The sequence below is a fragment of the Triturus cristatus genome, chromosome 2_1 (genome assembly GCF_964204655.1).
Source record: "Triturus cristatus chromosome 2_1, aTriCri1.1, whole genome shotgun sequence".
NCBI classification, from domain to species: domain Eukaryota; kingdom Metazoa; phylum Chordata; class Amphibia; order Caudata; family Salamandridae; genus Triturus; species Triturus cristatus.
Genome location: NC_140581.1, coordinates 1,065,182,789 through 1,065,203,004, shown reverse-complemented (window position 1 = coordinate 1,065,203,004; position 20,216 = coordinate 1,065,182,789). Strand labels below are relative to the sequence as shown.

General features: G+C 41.2%; 1 protein-coding gene across 12 annotated transcripts in view; it reads left to right on the top strand.

Moving 5' to 3' along the window:
- PPP3CA (protein phosphatase 3 catalytic subunit alpha) overlaps positions 1–20,216 on the top strand; it is a 617,342-nt gene that overhangs the window by 558,888 nt on the left and 38,238 nt on the right. For 6 of the 12 annotated variants that reach the window (XM_085636007.1, XM_085635977.1, XM_085635945.1 and 3 more), the window contains exon 11: positions 9,570–9,599. The exons of the other annotated variants lie outside the window; for them this stretch is intronic. In XM_085636007.1, coding sequence (XP_085492133.1) covers positions 9,570–9,599 — 30 coding nt within the window. The remainder of the gene's footprint in view (positions 1–9,569; positions 9,600–20,216) is intronic. 12 annotated transcript variants of the gene reach the window in all.

The following is a 20,216-nucleotide window of genomic DNA, read 5'->3' as shown; positions in this document are numbered from 1 at the left end:
CACCCCAGTACAGATATCTGGGCCTAAATCCATCGCTTTTTTGCTCACCATGCCATTCCAATTTGAACTCAGCCATATGCAAATCAGTCTTCACCCTGTGCAGTCCAGTCCGATCTGTCAAGCCAGGTCCTCCCTGGACTGGAAACAAGCATCATGGGACCGGTTTCGGGGATTCACCCCTCTTCAGCCTGGTACTGGGGGTGAGGGTTTCCAGTGTTCAGCACTCCGTCCATCATCTCCTTGTGTTTGCTTTGTTCGCCCTAAGTTGGCAGGGTATGCCCAGACGTCGGTCCCTTGCTCACTTCGCCACTGGATTCAAGCTAGCCTGGCTGATGAGGGCTGATAGCCTGAAACCGGTCCCAGGATGCTTGTTTCGGTTCAGGGAAGACATGGCTTGGCAGTTCGGTCTGGACAGCTCCCATGAGGCACAGGTTCATGACTGATTTGTATATAGCTGTGTCTGGACTGGGGTGGCAAAGTGAGCTAAAGAACGATGATGGATTCAACCCAGATCTGTGAGTGTTTTCAATGTTCAGCACTCCGTCCATCATCTCCTTGTGTTCAATATCTAGAAACCCCAGTTCAATTATCTGGTGTTTTTTGTCTTTCTTTACAAGCAGGCACTCTCTTGGTGTGTGCCTAACTGTTTAGTGAATATTTTAAGACTGAATGTGGGTATCTTTTTTCTTTAAGTTTTCTTGAAGTATGGCAGCATTGGTAAAATAGTCGTCCCGTACAGTACAATTTCTCCGTATCCTCAAGAATTGCCCATAGGGCAGGTTGACTTTTAAGTTCCGGGGTTGAAAGCTTTGGTAGTGCAATGCATTGGTCCTATTGGTTAACTTTTGATGTAAGGTTGTAACAAGTTCTTCCTCCATTATCTTGACTTTCACATCTTAGAAGGTCATACTTTTTTGTTTCGCCATACTGAATTTGCTATCCGGGCTTCTGTTGTTGATCCACATGTAAAAAGTACGCAGTGTTTCTTCATCACCATTCCGTATGCACCAAATGTAGCCAATGAACTTCAGCCATTTTTTAAATATGGCCAGAGTAATGGTTGTTGTTATAGATACATTTGTCTTCAAATAGTGCCATATATAGTACTACCATTTCCAGTTCAAAGAAACCGCCCATGGCAGTCCCCTTTGTCTAAAAATAAAAGTACTCGTCTTCAAATTGAAGAATGTTATTTAGTGCTGTAGCTACCAGTTTCAAAATGAATTTTGTCAGGACCCTTTGTGGTCTGACTCTAGATAGAATTCCATCGCTTCCAGGGCTTCATCTAGGGGGATCTGTGTATACAATGATACCACGTCAAATGGGACCCTTGATTGTGTACTTGGTTAAATTGGTACCCCTCTATTCAATTTTGCATATGAAGTCCATAATGTCTCTCAAATAATAGGGTACATCATTGATAAATGGTTTGAGTAATATGTCAAATTTTTCATTTTCTTAAAAAATCGAATCCAAGAATTACAGTGATATATTTCTTACCCAAAATACATAAAGATGAAAAAAATCCCCCAGGACGGCTAATCGTTTCTGGATGCGATTCAGTCTTGGAACCAAACGCTCAATGCATTGTCAGGTTTCTCAAACCATTTATCAATGATGTACCATCTTATTTGACAGACACTATGGACTTCATAAATAAAACAGTAAAAGTACCACTGTACTCCGCAAGCTTTGTTTAAAGCATTACAAATGATTTTCCTAGTGCTACAGAGTTAGTGTCTCATGTGTTCCTGTACATTTAAACACACCTCTAATCCAGATTTCACATTACACCCCAGAACAATACGAAAGTGATGTCTAAACAATATGATTGCCATTTAATTTTGTAAAGGCTGTTGTTAACAATAGGTATTGTGTTTTGTGGGTTTTGTCATAACCATGTACTGCGGTATACTACAAAATTACCATGGTATAACGCGGTCCAGTGTATCATCAGGGTTTTGGGCTTTATGATAAAAAGAACCTTACTACACCATTATCTATTTCCTGCCAAATTCTATAAATATCAATTCCGCCTTTTTGGCGCTGTGTCCACAACACTCTACCCCTCTCTACTCTAAATCACTTAACTCTACAGCACTCCACTGGACCCCACTCTACAACCCAGTCCATCCTACCCCACTTCACGTTACGAGACTCTACTCGACCCTACATCACTGTCCGCCACCCAACTCCACGCCACTCTACTGTAGGCCATTCTGCTCAATTCGACTCTATGCCACTCCAAGCCCCTCGACTACAGTCCACTGTACGCCCGTCTGTGCCTCTCTACTGTATGCCATTCTGCTTTATTCCACTCTATGCCAGTCCAAGACACTCTACTCAATTCAGGTGTATGTCACTGTACACCACTCCAGACCACTGCAATCTGTGCCGCTTTACTCTTCCCCACTCTATTTACTTTAAAAAGCAGAACCACCCTTTTGCCTTAGCACATCAGCCAGATGTGCTGTAAAATGTGGTGATTTGATAGGTTCAGTAAAAAAACACAAATTTGGCCTAATATATGCAGAATTGACCAGATATTGCGATTCCATGCCATCAGGTGGAAAACAGTAGATATTGATAGGAGATCTTTATTTGTGGCTTTTGTTGACCTTTGTGTCGCATTTGATCTTGTCCCAAGGGCTAAACTTTGGGAGGTTTTTGAAAGGGTAGGGATCCCCATTGGCTTGTTGTCTACGATAAGGGTGTTCTGATAATTTTGCAAGGGTTAGATCGGGGCCAGCTGGAGATCAAACCGCGGATACCACTATTAGAAGAGGCATCCGCCAAGGATGCACCCTGGCCCTCACACATCTAGCTATTATATAAAAATGAGTGCCTTCCTCATCTTACAAACTGCGAAAATGACTCGCCAAAGATTGCTGGACATAAAATATCAGGCCTTCTTTTTGTAGACTGTACTCTACTCCTTACTAAAACCACCAGGTGTCTCCCAACTCTTAGGGACATTTTGCCTATTCTGTAAGGAGTATGGAATGGAAATCAATTGTAATAAAAACTAAATATTTTATTTTAGTGCCTACAAAAAAGTTAAGAACAGGTTATATCTAGAGGGTAAGCAACTGGACAGGGTCTCCGAATTTGATTATCTGGATGCGAGAATCAGTGATTTTCATAGCGGTCACCCCAGGTAGCTAATAGTGCATTGACCTTAAAACAAAGGGCTGGATCCATTCATTATAAGATTTGTCCATAGGGTTATATGCCTTTGCTATCTCTCCCCCATTTAGATATATGAAATTCAAGCTCAAGGGGCAGCCTTGTATGGGGCAGACTTGTGGGGACATTGTAATCTTGACTGTACCCACCAGTACCCCTACTCTTCCACTCAGATTTCAACTAAATCTTGGATCAGATATTGCTGCAATAAGGTTAATCCAATATTGGGTTAGGCTTTGGTCAACGAAGAGTTGGCTCCCATTGAGGACTGTGTTAAGGAACTATTAATTGGACATTCAACCAGTAAAATCACATAGATACTACATATTGAAGCCTGGCTATTAAAGCTTGGCTTTAATGATTACTGGTTACACCCTAGCATAATCTCGAGAGGTGTATGTGAAAAGGTAAAAACTTGTTATTGGGACTTTTTCCTAGGAGCCAAGATATCTGTGGTAACCTCAGGCAGTCTTACAGATCCATATTTGCTATTTAAATGTGTACCTGACTTTGAACCATTTATGAACCTTTTAATTGATCCATCTGCAAGAGCACTTTGTATCAAATTTAGATGACGACTTTTATGTGTTCCTGGAATAAAAAAAGTAGGGTCAATTTTATCCAATGTATGTCCTATGGCCTGTCAGGTAGCTGAAAATAATGAACATGTCTAATTGTTTTGCACAGTTTATTCAAAACAATGCTTGTATTGGATAATCCCTCTTGGCCGTCATTTTGGATTCAGCGATTGATCCAATGCCTTAAGAGTATGTTAAAACGGATACCAGAGATTGCATTGTTTTTGCAATCACAAGCTGTTTGTTATCAATACGGCATATTAGAACGAACGCCCTAAAATGTAATGGTCATCCTGTGTAGAGCAAAAACTCTTTTGGATTAAGGATTTGGGTCCTTTGATTAATACAAGCCCCTTTGCACTTTTTGCATTATTTGCACATAGAAATGACTTCATATTTATTGGAAGATTTTTGTATCTTTTGTGGCATTTTTTATTTTATTCAAGAATTGCATAGATGATTTAAGTTTTCAAGTTCTTAAGTTTTTATGGAAAGTGCATTGCAAATGTTTTATGCTTTTCGCCTTTTTAAATGAATGTGTATGTTGTGTAAATGTTATTTTTGATGGCATAGATGGCCTGAAGAAATAGACATTGAATTGATCTATGTTATTAGATACCATTAAATATAACCTATTTGACATAGTGGAACCATACATTTGATTTTCGTCCTAAGTATATACTGAATAAGCCCTTATGTTGCATAATGAAATTTCTCTTTTAAACTGGTTTTAAAATTTGCTATTCACATTTATTATGACACACCTGCATATCCAAACATAAAGAATGTCTAAGAAATTGTATTTTGTGTAGATATATGTTTCATATGTGCTCTTATGGCCTAGAATAAAAAAAACTTGATGAATAACGGCAGTTATTTACTTTAAGAAGGAGAAGAATCACCCTTTTTTGCCTTAGCACACCAACAGATGTGCTGTAAAATGTAGTGATTTCGATATGTTTAATAAATAAAAACCACAAACAGAACAAATAATAAATTGGAAAAATAGCATTTAATTGATCGCAATTGTCGACTAGAAAATATGCAGGAGTGAATATGAAATAAAGAGGATAGCAGCAGGAGCAAAAATGAGTGAGAATTTATGTGGATTCTTAATGCACATTAAGAGCAGAGGGGGTGTTTGTTAGAAGCAAATATGAGTCATTCCACAGGGGGACTAATTAAGACATCCTGGAGTACGTGAAGTTAAAAAGCATTTGTCGAAAAAAGCACGAAATATATTAAATCACACTTGATAAAACTGAAATGATTTTAAAAGCATAGTTGTCAAATCGTACAGAAAAGGATCTGTAATTTGTAAAATGAACCTGCCACCAGAAGATCTAAACAGTGCATAATTGCCTCTTAAAGAAATAGGCGAGGTGCACAAAATGTATCCTGTTCTTGATATGAATGCTTTTCAACATTGTTTCCAAGTCTAGTAATCGGTGATATCCGTGACTATTCTGTATGTCATGTGATGTATGAATGAATGATCGTCTTGTAGAGTGCGAACCTTGCCCAAAGGCGTCAAGGTGCTAGGGATAGAACCGGCGGTCATGAGTAGAAGGGATGAGGCTTTCAGATGTTAAAGTGCGACGAGCCATGCTTTTATAGACTTGCAAAAGGGTAGATGCGATTATTGACAAGAGATTGTTTGAGGGAGAGTGTTCCAAAGCTTAGAAGCGGTGACGGCAAAGGCTACTCCCATTCTCGCCCCCGCCACTTAGCCCTCCTAAACCTAGGGACTACCAGCCAGTTTTTATTGGCAGACCACAGCTGTTTGGTGGTGACGTACTATTGGAAGAGTCATTTGATTTCTTCAGGATCAGAATTATGAAGAGTCCTATGGACAATGCATAGGGCCTTAAACAAAATTCTCTTTTCTAGCTGAAGTCAATGTAATTTGCGGATTGCTGCAGAGACAGAGTGGAATTTAGGAAGATCCATCACGAGTCTTGCTGCTGCATTCTGTACAAGTTGCAGTTTATGTTGGGAAACCATTTGGGACATTGCACCTTGAGATTTAAATCTCACATTGGTATTTTCTTTTCCACTTTCACTTTTACTGCAGTTCATGACTCCCTTTAAACTTTCAACATTGTTAGTTGGTAATCTTATCCTTCCTTATTCAGTTTTCCAGTAAATATCAGTGGCTTATTTAAAGATTCCTACTTTAAGTCTGAGTATTCATTCTGTCTTAACCTTAATGTTATTTTAAACCGTGTTTTCAATATAGTTCAGTTTTTGACAGAAAGGCGTTGGTGTGTGAAGACTAAAAATTATGATAGTTTGCTGTGCTGCCGTGTATTCCATGTGTGCGGCTAACCTGATAATCTCTTGCCATAGGCTGTTCCTTAAGTGTTACTGATTTCAAATCCATGGTTCTTCATTGTAACAAAGCAGGTTAGACCAGCCTTTGTGGATTCGGACCATTTTTTAAGGATACAGTTATATCACGCAGGTGTATAGCTTATCACGAATTATGATCTCCTATGCTGTTGGTTTTACAAAAACATTGCAAGCATAACACCAGAGACTGGGATGCATATCTCTTATTATGTGGTAGGTCGCCCTAATAAATGCCTTTTAGCCCTCATGCAGCCAGTAGATAAAACCTCAAAACCAGCGGAATTGTAACTCTTGATTTTTAAGGTATGTCGCATGTCTATCATCAGTCTCTTTAAGATTCACGTTCCCCCAAACGATTTTAAGATTAATGTGAAACGCTAGCTGAAAAGCAGTGTTTTGATCCTTCTAGAAATGTGAAGGTAGACTACAAAAATTGCTGTAATCCATGTTCAAGGATCTTTAGTAAAAGTATTGTCCGAAAGCAGTAAGTGATGGAATCATTGATTGATAAGCAGGAATATTAATAAATTCACGATAACCTGTTTATTGGAGGGCGTAAAGCCTGTGAATGGCATAGATTTCCCATAACCAGAATAGCTAGGTGATGGAGTTGATGCTGTAATGCTCAAATCTAACCGATTACATAGGATGTATGCCTGATCTATTAGTAATGAGGAATTTAAATCATTTTCCATCGTAATAACTGCGATCTGAAAAGATTTTTTGCTTAAGTTGATGACAGGAGATTTATGTTTCTTTACAGCCATCAAATAAGTCAGTGTCTCCAGGCTTTTAAATATAAATTCTTAACAGTTCGAAAACACAGGGTCCTTAGTGAGAGTAAATCCTGGATCTTAGAACCTTGATACATCCATTTAAAATGCCCCTTTCCACCACAAATCGTGTACCAGATATAGTCATCTAGTGAGGAAAGCCTACATAATCTTCTAGGAGAGAGAGAGAAAACAATGAACTTGAAGGATTATTGAAGATTGTCATAGTGCTGGGTGCGGGTCTGCTTGGCCAGTAGATGGGTTCATTAGTGTAATGGATGCTTTGTTTTCTCATTTCACGTATAATCCAATTAATTAATCAAATGCGGAATGTCCTATGCATTTATAGAAATGCACCAGTTGTTAGCGCTTCAGTATCTTGCCCCCAACTGAACAACAGAGGCATGTCTAGGTTTGGAAGGAAAGCTGTGCATAGTCACTGGACCTCAGTTATTGCAGAAAATATAAACTGTGGCGTTCATTCTCTGCAGCTACTTATGTCTGTTATTGCATTGTGCTACCTTGTTAGTTCAATGTGGAAGATATTTTTCCTTTTAAAAAAATGTCAATGATAAATACATGCCAATAGGTCCATAAATCCTTCTTGAGATGCGCTATGCTTTTTCAAACATCTGTACAGATGGTCGCTATAGCTTCATGCCTATTAGAACATAGCCCACCCTCCAAAGAAAGCAATAATGAACTTTGTCCATGACAGGACTCTAAAATGAGACTGTGGCAAGCAGAGGTAAGACATTGTACACCGAGAAATCTGTTGAATTCACCCCCCACCCCAATGAAAACTACAGTTCAGTGTCTTGAAATTAGGTAGACATGCTATTGTCTCCAAAAGTATTGTTTTAGTTAAAACTTAAGCTCTTCCCCTAAAGTCTGAAAGACCACACTGTGCCTGGAGCTCGCAGTGGCTGTGTGGGCAGGATTCATTTTCATTATTATCGGCCTAAACTAAATCATTATAGAACCCATAAAAATCACTGTATGTGGTTAAATGTTTTCTAGACATTTGCAGTTTGGTAATAAGAACAATAACAATTCCCTTAAAAATTTCTGTTGAAGTTTAGTGCAAAACTAGAAGTGCTAATTTTCAGTTATGATGAGAAACATAACCATAACTCCCCTCGCTCAGTAGAAGTATGCATAACCTCTCAGAAAGAGTAGCGATATCTCACAAATTAAATAAATGACATCATTGACATCTCTTCACATTGGCATTTATGACATCACTCATGTCACCAAAGGGCAGTGAAACTCGCCTGCTGTAATAAGCCTTACGTCCAAGCCTAGTAACTCTGGGTGTGTAATGGTACAGTGAAGAAACAGTCTATGCACTAGTGCAGCCTAGAGTAACCCGCAGTGAATAAGATGAATTCACGATGTTCCAGCCATCACATTTTTGGTTTTCCCTTTCACCCAGTGGTTCATGGGTTCGTACTTAAGTGCACAAGAAAACCATTTGTGATTCGAAAACAGTAGTAGTGAATTTCTCAAGTTTCAAAGTGAACAGAGGAAAATCTGACCATTATGAAGGGTTTTCTGATGTTGCTGCAAAGTAGACATACACACTAATATATATGGGTATATTACATATTTTACCAGTAGCTCCCCTGTGGCAGAACATGCAACACTATGACTGTAAAAGACAAGAATAAAAGTGGGACAGGTATGGGACTACCCCCATAATGCATGTGAGTGTAGAAGAAGAGGTTTCTTTACAGAGAAAAAAGTGTGCATCTATTCTATATGTAGTTCCACGGATTGTCCACAATGAATTACACTGGGGAAAACAATAATATGCATGGAAATCTAGAATCTGATTTAAATTCCATGTAAACTTACTGGGATCTTTGTGAAATTTTAAAAACTTAGAAATCGATGCAAGTATACATAAATCTACAATGCTTACATTTCTGATGGAAGTCTGCAAATCTGGCCCAACACGTTTTCCTCCCAATCCCAGTAAAACTGGTGCTCTTTTACTGAAGGATACATTCTCGCACACTTTAGATCGGGCAGTGACCATATTAAGCTGTACTATAAGGAGTAACCGCGGGAAAGGAATAAGATGCATGGTCACACAATGCAGCGTGGCAGCACCCCATACTTTATATCACCATTCTTTTATAACTATTACTATCCATCAGCACATGCAATGACTGTTACAAACCACAAGTATAGTGCCATCCACATAGCATTTTTCTTTTTCAAATTGCTATGCAGTAACAGGAACTCATTCCCAGTATGCTATGTGCATGCATATTTGTCGTTTTTTTTGGTTTGATGGAAGCCATGTAAATGACTGGTCAAACTCTAGTGTACGAAGTGAGTGACTTTGCTTTGTAGCACAGATATTGGCTTTTAATATCATTAGACTAATAGATTTGACGTGTTACTAATGGCTGCATCATTTTAATCTTCTTGGCTACAACGCACTAACCTAGCTTTAGTATGGCACTCTTTCACCATTTTCTACTCCTAGTCTCAAATTTACATTTTATACTTTCCCTTTGGTGTTCTTGACCTAATCTGTTTCTTTTCTATTTTGCAGACTTTACTTAAGCATTTCTTTCCAATTGGTGTTGTCATAATGTACCTCGTTCTCCCCTTCCCTTCTTCAAACTTCACTGATATGTTTCTTTTTCCCCCCTTGGATGTTCATAAGAAGAGCAACTTATTTGTGCACAGAAAAAAGGTATAATAGTATATATGTTAAAGGGTTTAACTAGTATTTAGTTGCTGCCCTAAGCACCACCCCCACACCATTAATTTTCACAAGCTTTGACGGTACTCCGCATACTCCTTAGTCCTTCTGTAATCAGATTTATTCAGATTGATGCAACCTATTTTCTTGTGTATTTAACACCATCGAGAGGTTCATGCTAGAATAGTATACTATCATAAAGCTTCACAATTAAATCAAAGCAAAGTTTTTTTTCTGTAGAAACTTGTACTCCTGCTGGTGTACTTTTCGTGTTTTATAATTGTTACATCACAATAGGAATAATATTGTTTTTGCCAAACGACTGACTCCACATTTAGTGTTTAACAAACTTAACAGATGCATCCGCCACTCACAATGTGTTAATTTCGTTTTTGTACAAATTTGCAATATTTTGTTTGAATTTAAAAAGCCACATGAAGTGGACAGTAAATTTAGATAATTGTTTCAATATTTTGCATGTTACAGGTTGCAAGAAAAATATGTTCCTGGTGAAAGTGTTTCTGCTTAGTTTCAACATATGTTGGTCACTCAATCCACCCGTACAGAGCAAAGTAAAAAACAGGCATATTGCTATCACAAGATTATTTATATATTAAAACATATAATGCATTGTATACAATAAACAAAGCATATTACATGGACAAAAGCATCATGGGAAAAAACACAGACGCCACCCACATGATCACATCAATATTACCTAACAAATCAAATCCAAGGATCATTGGGAAGCTTCCTGATGATGGTCTCGGGGACCATGTGGCCATAAGAGACCGAAACTTCGACGAGTCTACCTCTATAACCATTATTCTGTGATTCCATCATTCTACAGTTCATCGTATTGTTAGAATCAATATAAAATCCTATGCAACTCAGAATTCATTAACCTAGATGGTTAAGAGGACTTTACTCTTCCCAATGATTCTTGGATTTGATTTGTTCGGGTAATATTGATGTGATCATGTGGGTGGCGTCTGTGTTTTTTTCCATGATGCTTATGTCCATGTAATATGCTTTGTTTATTGTATACAATGCATTATATGTTATAATATATAAATAACCTTGTGATAGCAATACTCCTGTTTCTTACTTTGCTCTTTACGGGTCGATTGAGTGACCAACATATGTTGTACATAAGCTGAAACAATTCCTCCAGGAACATAATTTTCTTTCGTTTCGATAACCCAGTGCCCTAGGGGAATATTGGGTTGCCCTGTTGTGTAAGTAGATTGCTTGTTACAGGGAGCATTTTGATGTACAGTGATCAAAGAAAATATTGCATCTGCATTGGTCTTCTCTAGTTTCTACCAATAAACAGGCCGTTGTTAGAGACAAATCATTTTTTTTTAGTTGGTCTAATCCAAAGTCTCCTCATAATTCTCTTTCCAAGAGACCGCCTTTCTGCGGAGCCTGGTACGCTCAATTGGCTAGTGTGGATGTCTTTGTTATTCAAGAACCACAGTAAATAGTTCAAACATTGCAGCTTGCATTCTGGAGGCATACTAATTAGTCCGAAGCCAATTTCGCTTTTCATATGAACTTTAATCCAGTTGCATATTGCCACCAAGAATAGTGACACATGTTGATCCTTGGCTCCGTCGTCCGACAAGTGAAACACAACAGTAAAGGTGCAACAGAAATTAGACTAGTGCTCCCTTAGACATAAAAGGATGCATTCACCTGCTTTAAAAAGAGTACACTTGTGCTTTAATGAACAAACAATCAATTTCCTTATTCTGCTGTGTGGTGGGATGTACCTGGTTTGCTACACTATCTGTCTTGCATCTTAAAAATTGCTACATTGATCCACATATTTATCATCTTGAATTCTTATTAAAAAATGATGATTTTATGTCCATGAGGCATGCATCCTGTCATTTATACAAAATCACTTTTATTCGTTGCAATATGTTACATAGCTCACATAGTGTCCTTGACTACACTTAATAATTAAAACATACGTCCATATGCTTTACATAAAATAAAAGAGCAATAATGTCAGACTTTTTTGCGATAGTTCATTTACTTTTTAAATCGGTTCCCATGTATAATCCTTTCACTTAATGATCCTCCATCATTTAATCCTAGTGACCTGCAATGTGTTACTACATCTTGTCCTAGTGTTCAAGTTGGACCATATAAGGCTACTTATTACACTCTAAAATCTTTTCTCTATGAACAATTTATAATTTTATGTTTGAGGCATATGAGCTGCAGATTGTACACTGTGCACAGATCGCCATCTGGTGTTGGGCTCGTATGCTTGTACTTTGTTGTTGTCTTGGAAGAGTCTTTTGTAGTCACAAGATGGGTGACTCCTCCCTTGGACGATAGTGCGCATGGGCATCGACTCCATCCTCAGATTGTTTTTTTTCTGCCATTGGGTTCGGATGTAACTTTTGTGCTCCGGTTCGGCACCTTATTCTCCAAACCTTTTCGACGCGCAAACTATTTACAACTCAATGGTATTGTTTCGATCGCGTGATCTTCGACGCGCATCTCAGCTCCTCTATTCCAGTCGTCTTCGCGGGCCGCTGGACCGATCAACGCCGTTCGGGCCTACAGCTCATGGAAATGACTCCATTCAAAAAATGCCCCCAGTGTGGAGCGAAATTACCACACAGTGACCATCACAAGGTCTGTAACCTGTGTTTCTCGCCCGAGCACGACGAGAATAATTGCCAGGCCTGCACCTCTTTTCGATCCAAGAAGACCATCCGGGATCGCCGGGCCCGACGACACATCATGGCACAGCGAGCAACTTCGGCACCAGTGGACATCTTCGATGAAGGCCCTGATGTCCTGGAGGGGGATTCTGAGGACGTGGAAATCGTGTCCGAAGCCTAAAACTCAGACGACCACATCACTCCTGGTCAACGAGTGAGTACAACTGCCCCTACCCCAACTCCACCTGAAAAAAAGAAGGCCCTGGTCAAGACTTCGCCTGCTGGCCCCAGTTGCGACCAAAAACAAGCTTCAGTAGCCCCGGGCCCAGCTCCGAAGATAAAGGACAAGCCTTCTGGTAGCTCTGGACCGAGCAAACCGCATATTAGTGTCCCGCAGGAGCCTTCGGCACCGAAGACGGGAGAGCAACCTACTCCCAAAAAAAAGTTGGCACGGACCACCTCGACGCCCAAAGAAAAAATCATCAGCTCCCAAGCCAAAGCCTTCGGAACCGAAAAAGATTTCCGTCTCCATAGACAAGCCAAAGGATCCCAAACCACCTCCTAAGGCCTCGGAGCAGAAATCTAAACCCCGCTCGGACCCGAAGAAGTCGGCACCGAAAGCGGTTACCGAAGAGGATTTTTTTTTCCCGACCGGATCCTGTCGATCCCAAGCATAAAAAACTCCATATAGACCCCAAAACAGGACATGTAGCTGCTGTTCCACACAAGAAGAGGAAGCTGGACACACCAGACACTCCTGCAGTGCCTGTGAAGAAAAAAGACTGTGCCACTTCACCTATAAGACCCTCTTCTCCTGTTCTTCCTCCTCAGCCTGTTCTTCCTCCTCAGCCTGTCTCTCCTCCACAGCCTCCAAAACTTCCACCACCACCACAGGATGATGATGATGATGATGATGATTTAGGGGGTGGGGGAGGCAACAATGACCCTTTCACTGACCCTGACGATGACACGGACACACCACAGGACGATTTGGACGATAATGATGACCCAATAGATCCCCAGACCTCCCTGAACCCCAGCCATATCCAACAAAACCATCTCCCCCAGATGACAATATTGGCTTTGGTCTGCTTGTAAATAGAACTGCTGTCTACCATGGTGTTCAGATGCATTCAGACCCTGCAGACGAGGACTTCCTTCTAGACACCTTCGAACAGTCACAGAAGACTGTCCAAATCCTGCCAATGCTAAAAGGGGTCATTAAACATGCCCCCAACATATTTAAAGACCCAGTGAGAGCTGGAATTCTCAATCGCAGGATTGACAAAAAATATAAACCCGCCCCCGATGATCCCACTTGCATCAAGGGGCAGCTACCCTTAGACTCACTAGTGGTAACTAACACTCGGAAACGCGCCAACTCTCAAACCTTCGGTGACGCACCACCTCCGGATAAGGAATATAAGTTGTTAGATGCCTCTGGCAAGAGAGTTTCTGCCCAAGCAGCTAATCACTGGCGCATAGCCAACACCCAAGCATTACTTGCTAGGTACGATAGGGCTCACTATGACCAACTAGAAACCCTATTACAACATTTACCTGATCAATACAAAACCCAGGCAAATGATTTAATTCAAGAAGGCAAATTATTAACCAAGGCATCAATCAAGTGTGCCCTTGATGCAGCTGACACAGCCTCTAGGTCTATTAACACTAGTGTGCTACTCAGTCGACATGCCTGGTTACGCATCTCAGGTTTTAAACAAGAGGTACAAACAACTATCTTCAACCAGCCGTTTAATCAAGAACAACTATTTGGACCTGTTGTAGACACCACTCTAGAGAAGATGAAAAAAGACACAGAGACTTCTAAATCCATGAGAGCATTACAGTCTCCATCCACACATGGTTCCTTTCGTCGCTCCTTCTATAGAGGAGCATCCAAAAACATTGGAACAGAGACCGCCTCCTCTTCCTACAAAAATACCACGCAAACATCCCCCAACACAGGGTATTTTAGAGGTGTATACAGGGGAAATAACAAAGGGGGAGGGGGAGGTAACAACAGCACTCACGCCTCCCCCACTAATAAGCAGTGACTTCCCTCCACTCCCTCCAGACCATTCCACTCAGGTCAGGCTCTCACAGTTCCTACCTGTCAGGAATTCCATCACTACAGACAAGCAGGTAAGACAAATTATCCAGTATGGTTACTGCCTGGAACTTACAGCAACCCCACCCACCATACCACCCAAACAGCATCCAATGTCCAAGGAACACCTCACACTCTTAAAACAAGAGGTTCTCTCACTGCTTCAAAAGCAGGCAATAGAACTAGTTCCCAAACAGCATCAAGGAACACAGGTTTACTCGCTGTATTTCCGAATACCCAAAAAGGACGGCACCCTAAGGCCAATTTTCGACCTCAGACCCCTCAATCTCTATATACAGTCAGATCATTTTCGTATGATCACTCTCCAACAGGTCCTCCCACTGCTTCAGCAAGGCGACTTCCTTGCCACACTAGATCTCAAGGACGCCTACTTCCACATTCCCATACATCTTGCTTACAGGAAGTATCTAAGGTTCAAGGTTGACGGACAACACTATCAGTTCAAAGTCCTTCCATTCGGGGTAACCATCGCACCCTGAGTGTTCACAAAGTGCTCTGCGGTAGTAGCAGCACAATTGAGAAGACAACAAATCCATGTCTTTCCATTTCTCGACGACTGGCTAATAAAAGCCAAGACATTCAACCAGTGTGTTCATCACACTCATCAAACCATCCAACTGCTACACGACTTGGGATTCACAGTAAACTACCACAAGTCAAATCTTCAGCCCTCCCACATACATCAATATCTATGGGCCACATTAGACACCTCCAAATTCAGCCAGGATAGCCAGTATACAAACACTAATCACCAGATTTCAACCACAGCATTCCATCCCAGTAAGGGTGTTCATGCAACTCATAGGAATGATGGCCTCTTGCATCTTTATCGTACCTCATGCAAGACTTGAGATGCGCCCCTTACAGGAATGCCTAGCACGTCAGTGGACCCAAGCTCAAGGACAACTTACAGATCTGGTGTTGGTGGACATATAGCTCTCTGCAGTGGTGAAACACACAAAACCTGTCCAGAGGGCGGCCGTTCCTCGAGCCGGTTCCACAAATAGTGCTAACAGCAGACGCATCACTCACCGGTTGGGGAGCCCATCTCCTAAACCACACAATTCAAGGCAATTGGACCACTCAACCGAAAGTGCTCCATATCGAACACCTAGAATTACTGGCAATATTTCTAACATTTAAATTCATTCCAAGTACATCTACAGCACAAGACTGTCCTAGTCCGGACGGACAACATGACAGCCATGTATTACATACAGAAACAAGGAGGCACACATTCTTTGCAGCTGTCCCAGCTCGCACAAAACATTTGCAGATGGGCCATTCCACAAAACATATACCTGCTGGCAGAAGATCGTCCAGGAGTTCAAAATCAGATTGCGGATCTGCTAAATCGACAGACACAGCAGATGCACGAATGGGAACTTCATCCCCAAGTTCAACCATTTTTCCAAATGTGGGGTCAACCAGACATAGATCTGTTCGCCACACACGCAAATGCAAAATGCCAAACCTTCGCAGCCAGGTTTCCACAGCCGTTGTCCAAAGGCAATGAGATATGGATGAACTGGTCAGGCAGATTTGCATACGCTTTTCCGCCACTCCCACTGATTCCCCTAGTAGTACGCAAGCTCAGACAAGTCTTTCAAGATGTTCCTGGTGGCTCACACATGGGCACGCCACCCGTGGTTCACAACACTACTGGAACTCTCAGTAGTGCCACACCAAAAACTACGCCTCTCCCCAACATTGCTAACGCAGAACCATGGTGAGATAAGGCACCCAGAACCAGGTCAACTGAATCTAGCAATCTGACTCCTGAAGTCCTAGAGTTCGGTTACCTTAACCTTCCGCTGGACTGTATGAACATCATTAAAGAAGCCACCCGCCCTATTACTAGAGCTTGCTATGCAGCAAAATGGAAAAGATTTGTCATCTACTGCAATAACAATAACATTGATCCGCTGGATGCTTCCATCCAGGACATCATTTGCTATTTGCTACACTTGCAAAGATGTAGTCTAGCATACTCATCTATACGATTACATCTAGCGGCACTTGCTGCTTATTTACAAAACAGACAACACTTGTCACTATTTAGAGTACCTGCAGTTAAAGCCTTTATGGAGGGCCTTAAAAGAATAATTCCTCCCACCCTCTCCGGTGTGGAATTTAAACATTGTTCTTACCAGGCTCATGGGTCCCCCATTTGAACCTCTACATAAATGTGAACTTCAGTTCCTCACATGGAAAGTAGCTTTCCTTGTCGCAGTTACCTCTCTCAGAAGGGTAAGTGAGATCCAGGCTTTAATCATACACGAACCATTCTTACAAATACATCGTAACAAAGTGGTTCTCAGAACAAATTCAAAATTCCTTCCCAAAGTCATCTCCGCTTTTTATCTTAACCAATCAGTTGAGTTACCGGTGTTTTTCCAAAACCCAAACTCTGTGGCAGAGAGAGCTCTTCACACACTAGACGTCAAAAGAGCCCTACATTATTATATTGATAGGACTAAGCACTTTCTAAAGACAAAACTGTTTGTAACCTTCTCCTCACCTCATAAAGGTAACCCCATTTCCAAAGTTGGGATCGCGAGGTGGATAGTAAAATGCATTCAAATATGCTACCAAAAGGCTAAACGCACATTAACAATTCCCCCTAGAGCGCATTCAACACACAAACTAGGGGCTTCCATGGCATTCTTAGGAAACATTAAATTAGATGACATATGTAAAGCAGCAACATAGTCTCCACCAAACACTATTGTGTTGACGTGCAGGGTAAGCAACAAGCTTCTGTAGGCCAGGCTGTTCTTAAAACACTTTTTCATACTGCTATAGCAGATGCAGGTGACCACTGCTAGGGGATACACTACTGTACAATCTATGCATAGTGTACAATCTGCAGCTCATATGCCTCGAACGGAAAATGCTACTTACCAGTAGGCCCGCTATAGTTCAACCAAGCCAATCACTCTGTGAAGAACTGGCTAAGTTCTTTATGTCTAAAGTGGAAGTTATTTTCTCTGCTTTTAGCGAAGCAAGTATAAACAAGACGAACATGGCCAGTGAGGAATCCACGTCAGTAGGGGCTCTTTCCCCCACGTTTGATAAATTCCTGTTAGTTTCCCCCGGGGAGACACAAAAGACCCGCATGGAGGTAAATTCAGGTTCACCATGACCCTTGCCCTGTTGAGGTAGTTAAATTGTCACCGGACCCAATCGTAGACTCACTGACGGTCATATTTAATATGATGTTCACAACGGGACATTTCCCTATGCGATGGAAATTGGCATCCATTTTGCCCCTTCTAAAAAAGCCGAGTCTGGACCCCAAAGATCCGAATTATTTCCGCCCAATTTCCAGACTCCCTTTACCAGCGAAACTGATAGAGAAAATTATGAATAAACAATTAAGCCATTTCCTAGTAGAGACACAAGTGCTGGATTCCTCTCAATATGGCTTTAGAGCAGGGCACAGCACAGAGTTCGCACTCATTAAAACTACAGAAGAGATCAGGGAAGCTGTGGATCAGGTAGACAGGACGGCACTGATCCTGCTGGATCTGTCCGCCGCTTTCGATACGGTGCATCATGTAATATTGATGAACCGTCTAAAAACATGTGGTATTCGCGGGAAAGCTTGGGATCTTTTAAGATCCTTCTTTGCCGACATAAAACAAATTGTGGCTGTGGGGGACTTTCAGTCTAAACCTTTAACATTGCCTTGTGGGGTCCCTCAGGGATCATCTCTCAGTCCAACTCTTTTTAATGTTTGTCAGTGGGCTGGCCCCTGTCATAAATGCATTTGGATTTGGCCTTACCTCCTATGCGGATGATACACAAATTGTGGTATCTCTGTGAAAGAGGCAGGTATTGAAGGACGCTTTCGGGAGTGTTTGCTATCACTGGGCAGCTGGATGGCAAAGAACTGCCTCAAGCTTAACTCTGAAAAAACCGAGGTGATATTGTTTGGTAACAACATCAACTTATGGACACCCAACTGGTGGCCGGACACGATGGGCACTCTCCCTGTTCCCACTAGAAAGGTAAAAAACCTGGGCATAATACTTGATGAAAGACTCACTTTAGAGCCTCAAGTGAATGCGGTGGTATCAAAAACTATGTTTGTTATCAGAATGCTGAGGAAAGTGCTGCCTTCTTTGCCCTGGGAAAGCAGACAAACTGTGGTCACGGCTCTTGTAATGGCAAGACTGGACTACTGCAATGGGCTCTATTTAAATGTTCAACAAAGATCTTTGAATAAATTTCAGATGTTACAGAATGCTGCAGTCAGACTGCGTACAGGAACGTCGAGATTTTCCTCGGTTTCCAATGATATTAAAAAATTGCATTGGCTTCCAGTCAAAAGTCGAGTACGCTTCAAGGCTCTATGCCTGGTTTTTAAGGCCCTCCATGGCATAGGATCAGATTATCTAAAGCACAGACTTCAATAGTATATTCCTGAAAGAACACTGCGGTCAAAAGGAGCCAAGCTGTTCTTGGTGCTGCGCATAAACAAAGCCCGATGGGGTGGCAAAAGCTTCATTTATGGTGCAGCAAAAGCTTGGAACGATTTGCCATTCCATTTAAGAAATACGATGGATCTCTTGTCCTTTCGGAAAGGGCTAAAAACGTGGCTTTTTTCACAATGAGACGGTCTTTTAGTTTTCGTCTTTTGCCGCCAGCAGTCTCAGAGGATCTAGATAGCACCAGGACACCTCCGGGTATTTGTTGCGCTTTACAAATGTCAATATCATTATCCATCTGTTCTTGGCATGTAGAGCTGCAGAGTTGTACACGCCCACCCACCTCCCCGGAACCTGTATCTGCTACAGTATTATCTTAATTAGATACATTCACATGGACATCTCTTACGTCTTACTGACTCCATCTTTTTCCATCATGGAGAAAAACAACCTGAGGATGGAGTCGATGCCCATGCGCACTATCGTCCAAGGGAGGAGTCCCCTATCTCTTGACTACAAAAGACTCTTCCAAGACAACAACAAAGTGCAAGCATCCGAGCCCAACTCCAGATGGCGATCTATGCATAGTGTACAACTCTGCAGCTCTACATGCCAAGAACAGATGCAAACTGGTAAGTAGCATTTTCCTTATGTTCAAAGCAATGTCATGAAAAAACGAAGTGACGAACATAATGTATCACAATGAATAATAGAGATTTTATTTGCGTGACAGGATTTGCACATTATGGATACAAAGCAGTCGCAATTTTTTTAATAAGGTGTTCCAAGGTGATGTATTTATTGGATATATGTATCCATATTTAAAGATATGAGACTGATGTAACAAACTTGGCTCATTCCCCACAACAAATAAGGACAAGGCAATATGTTTTGTATGTTCATTAACGCACAAGTCTGTTTTTGTCAAGGCTGGCAAATGGGTCTTTTATGCCTATGGGTGCACAAGTCTGCTATTTCTATGGCACCATCATTAATATTTTCACTACTATGGACCGAAACATGTCTGCATTCTTAGTGGCGATATACTGCTGGTTTAAAGCGGATATGAAATAAAGAATTGGCTGAATCTAATTTGTTTCCTTTCCCAGTGCAGATTACAATTTTAGAACCATTTACAGCTGTTCTTTTGAATAGTATCTATACATTTTTTGTTTTGTGGTTTTTGTTATTTACTTCTTCTTAGGTACTAAATGGACAACCTGTGTTTCTGACTTTTCCACACATCACCATCGCTTGCTTGCAAAAGTGTTGCTGAATTTAACCCTACCCATTAGTCATTATTCACATAGCAGTTTGTGTTAGAGAGCGTGCCATAGCATAGTCTCATATGAACAGA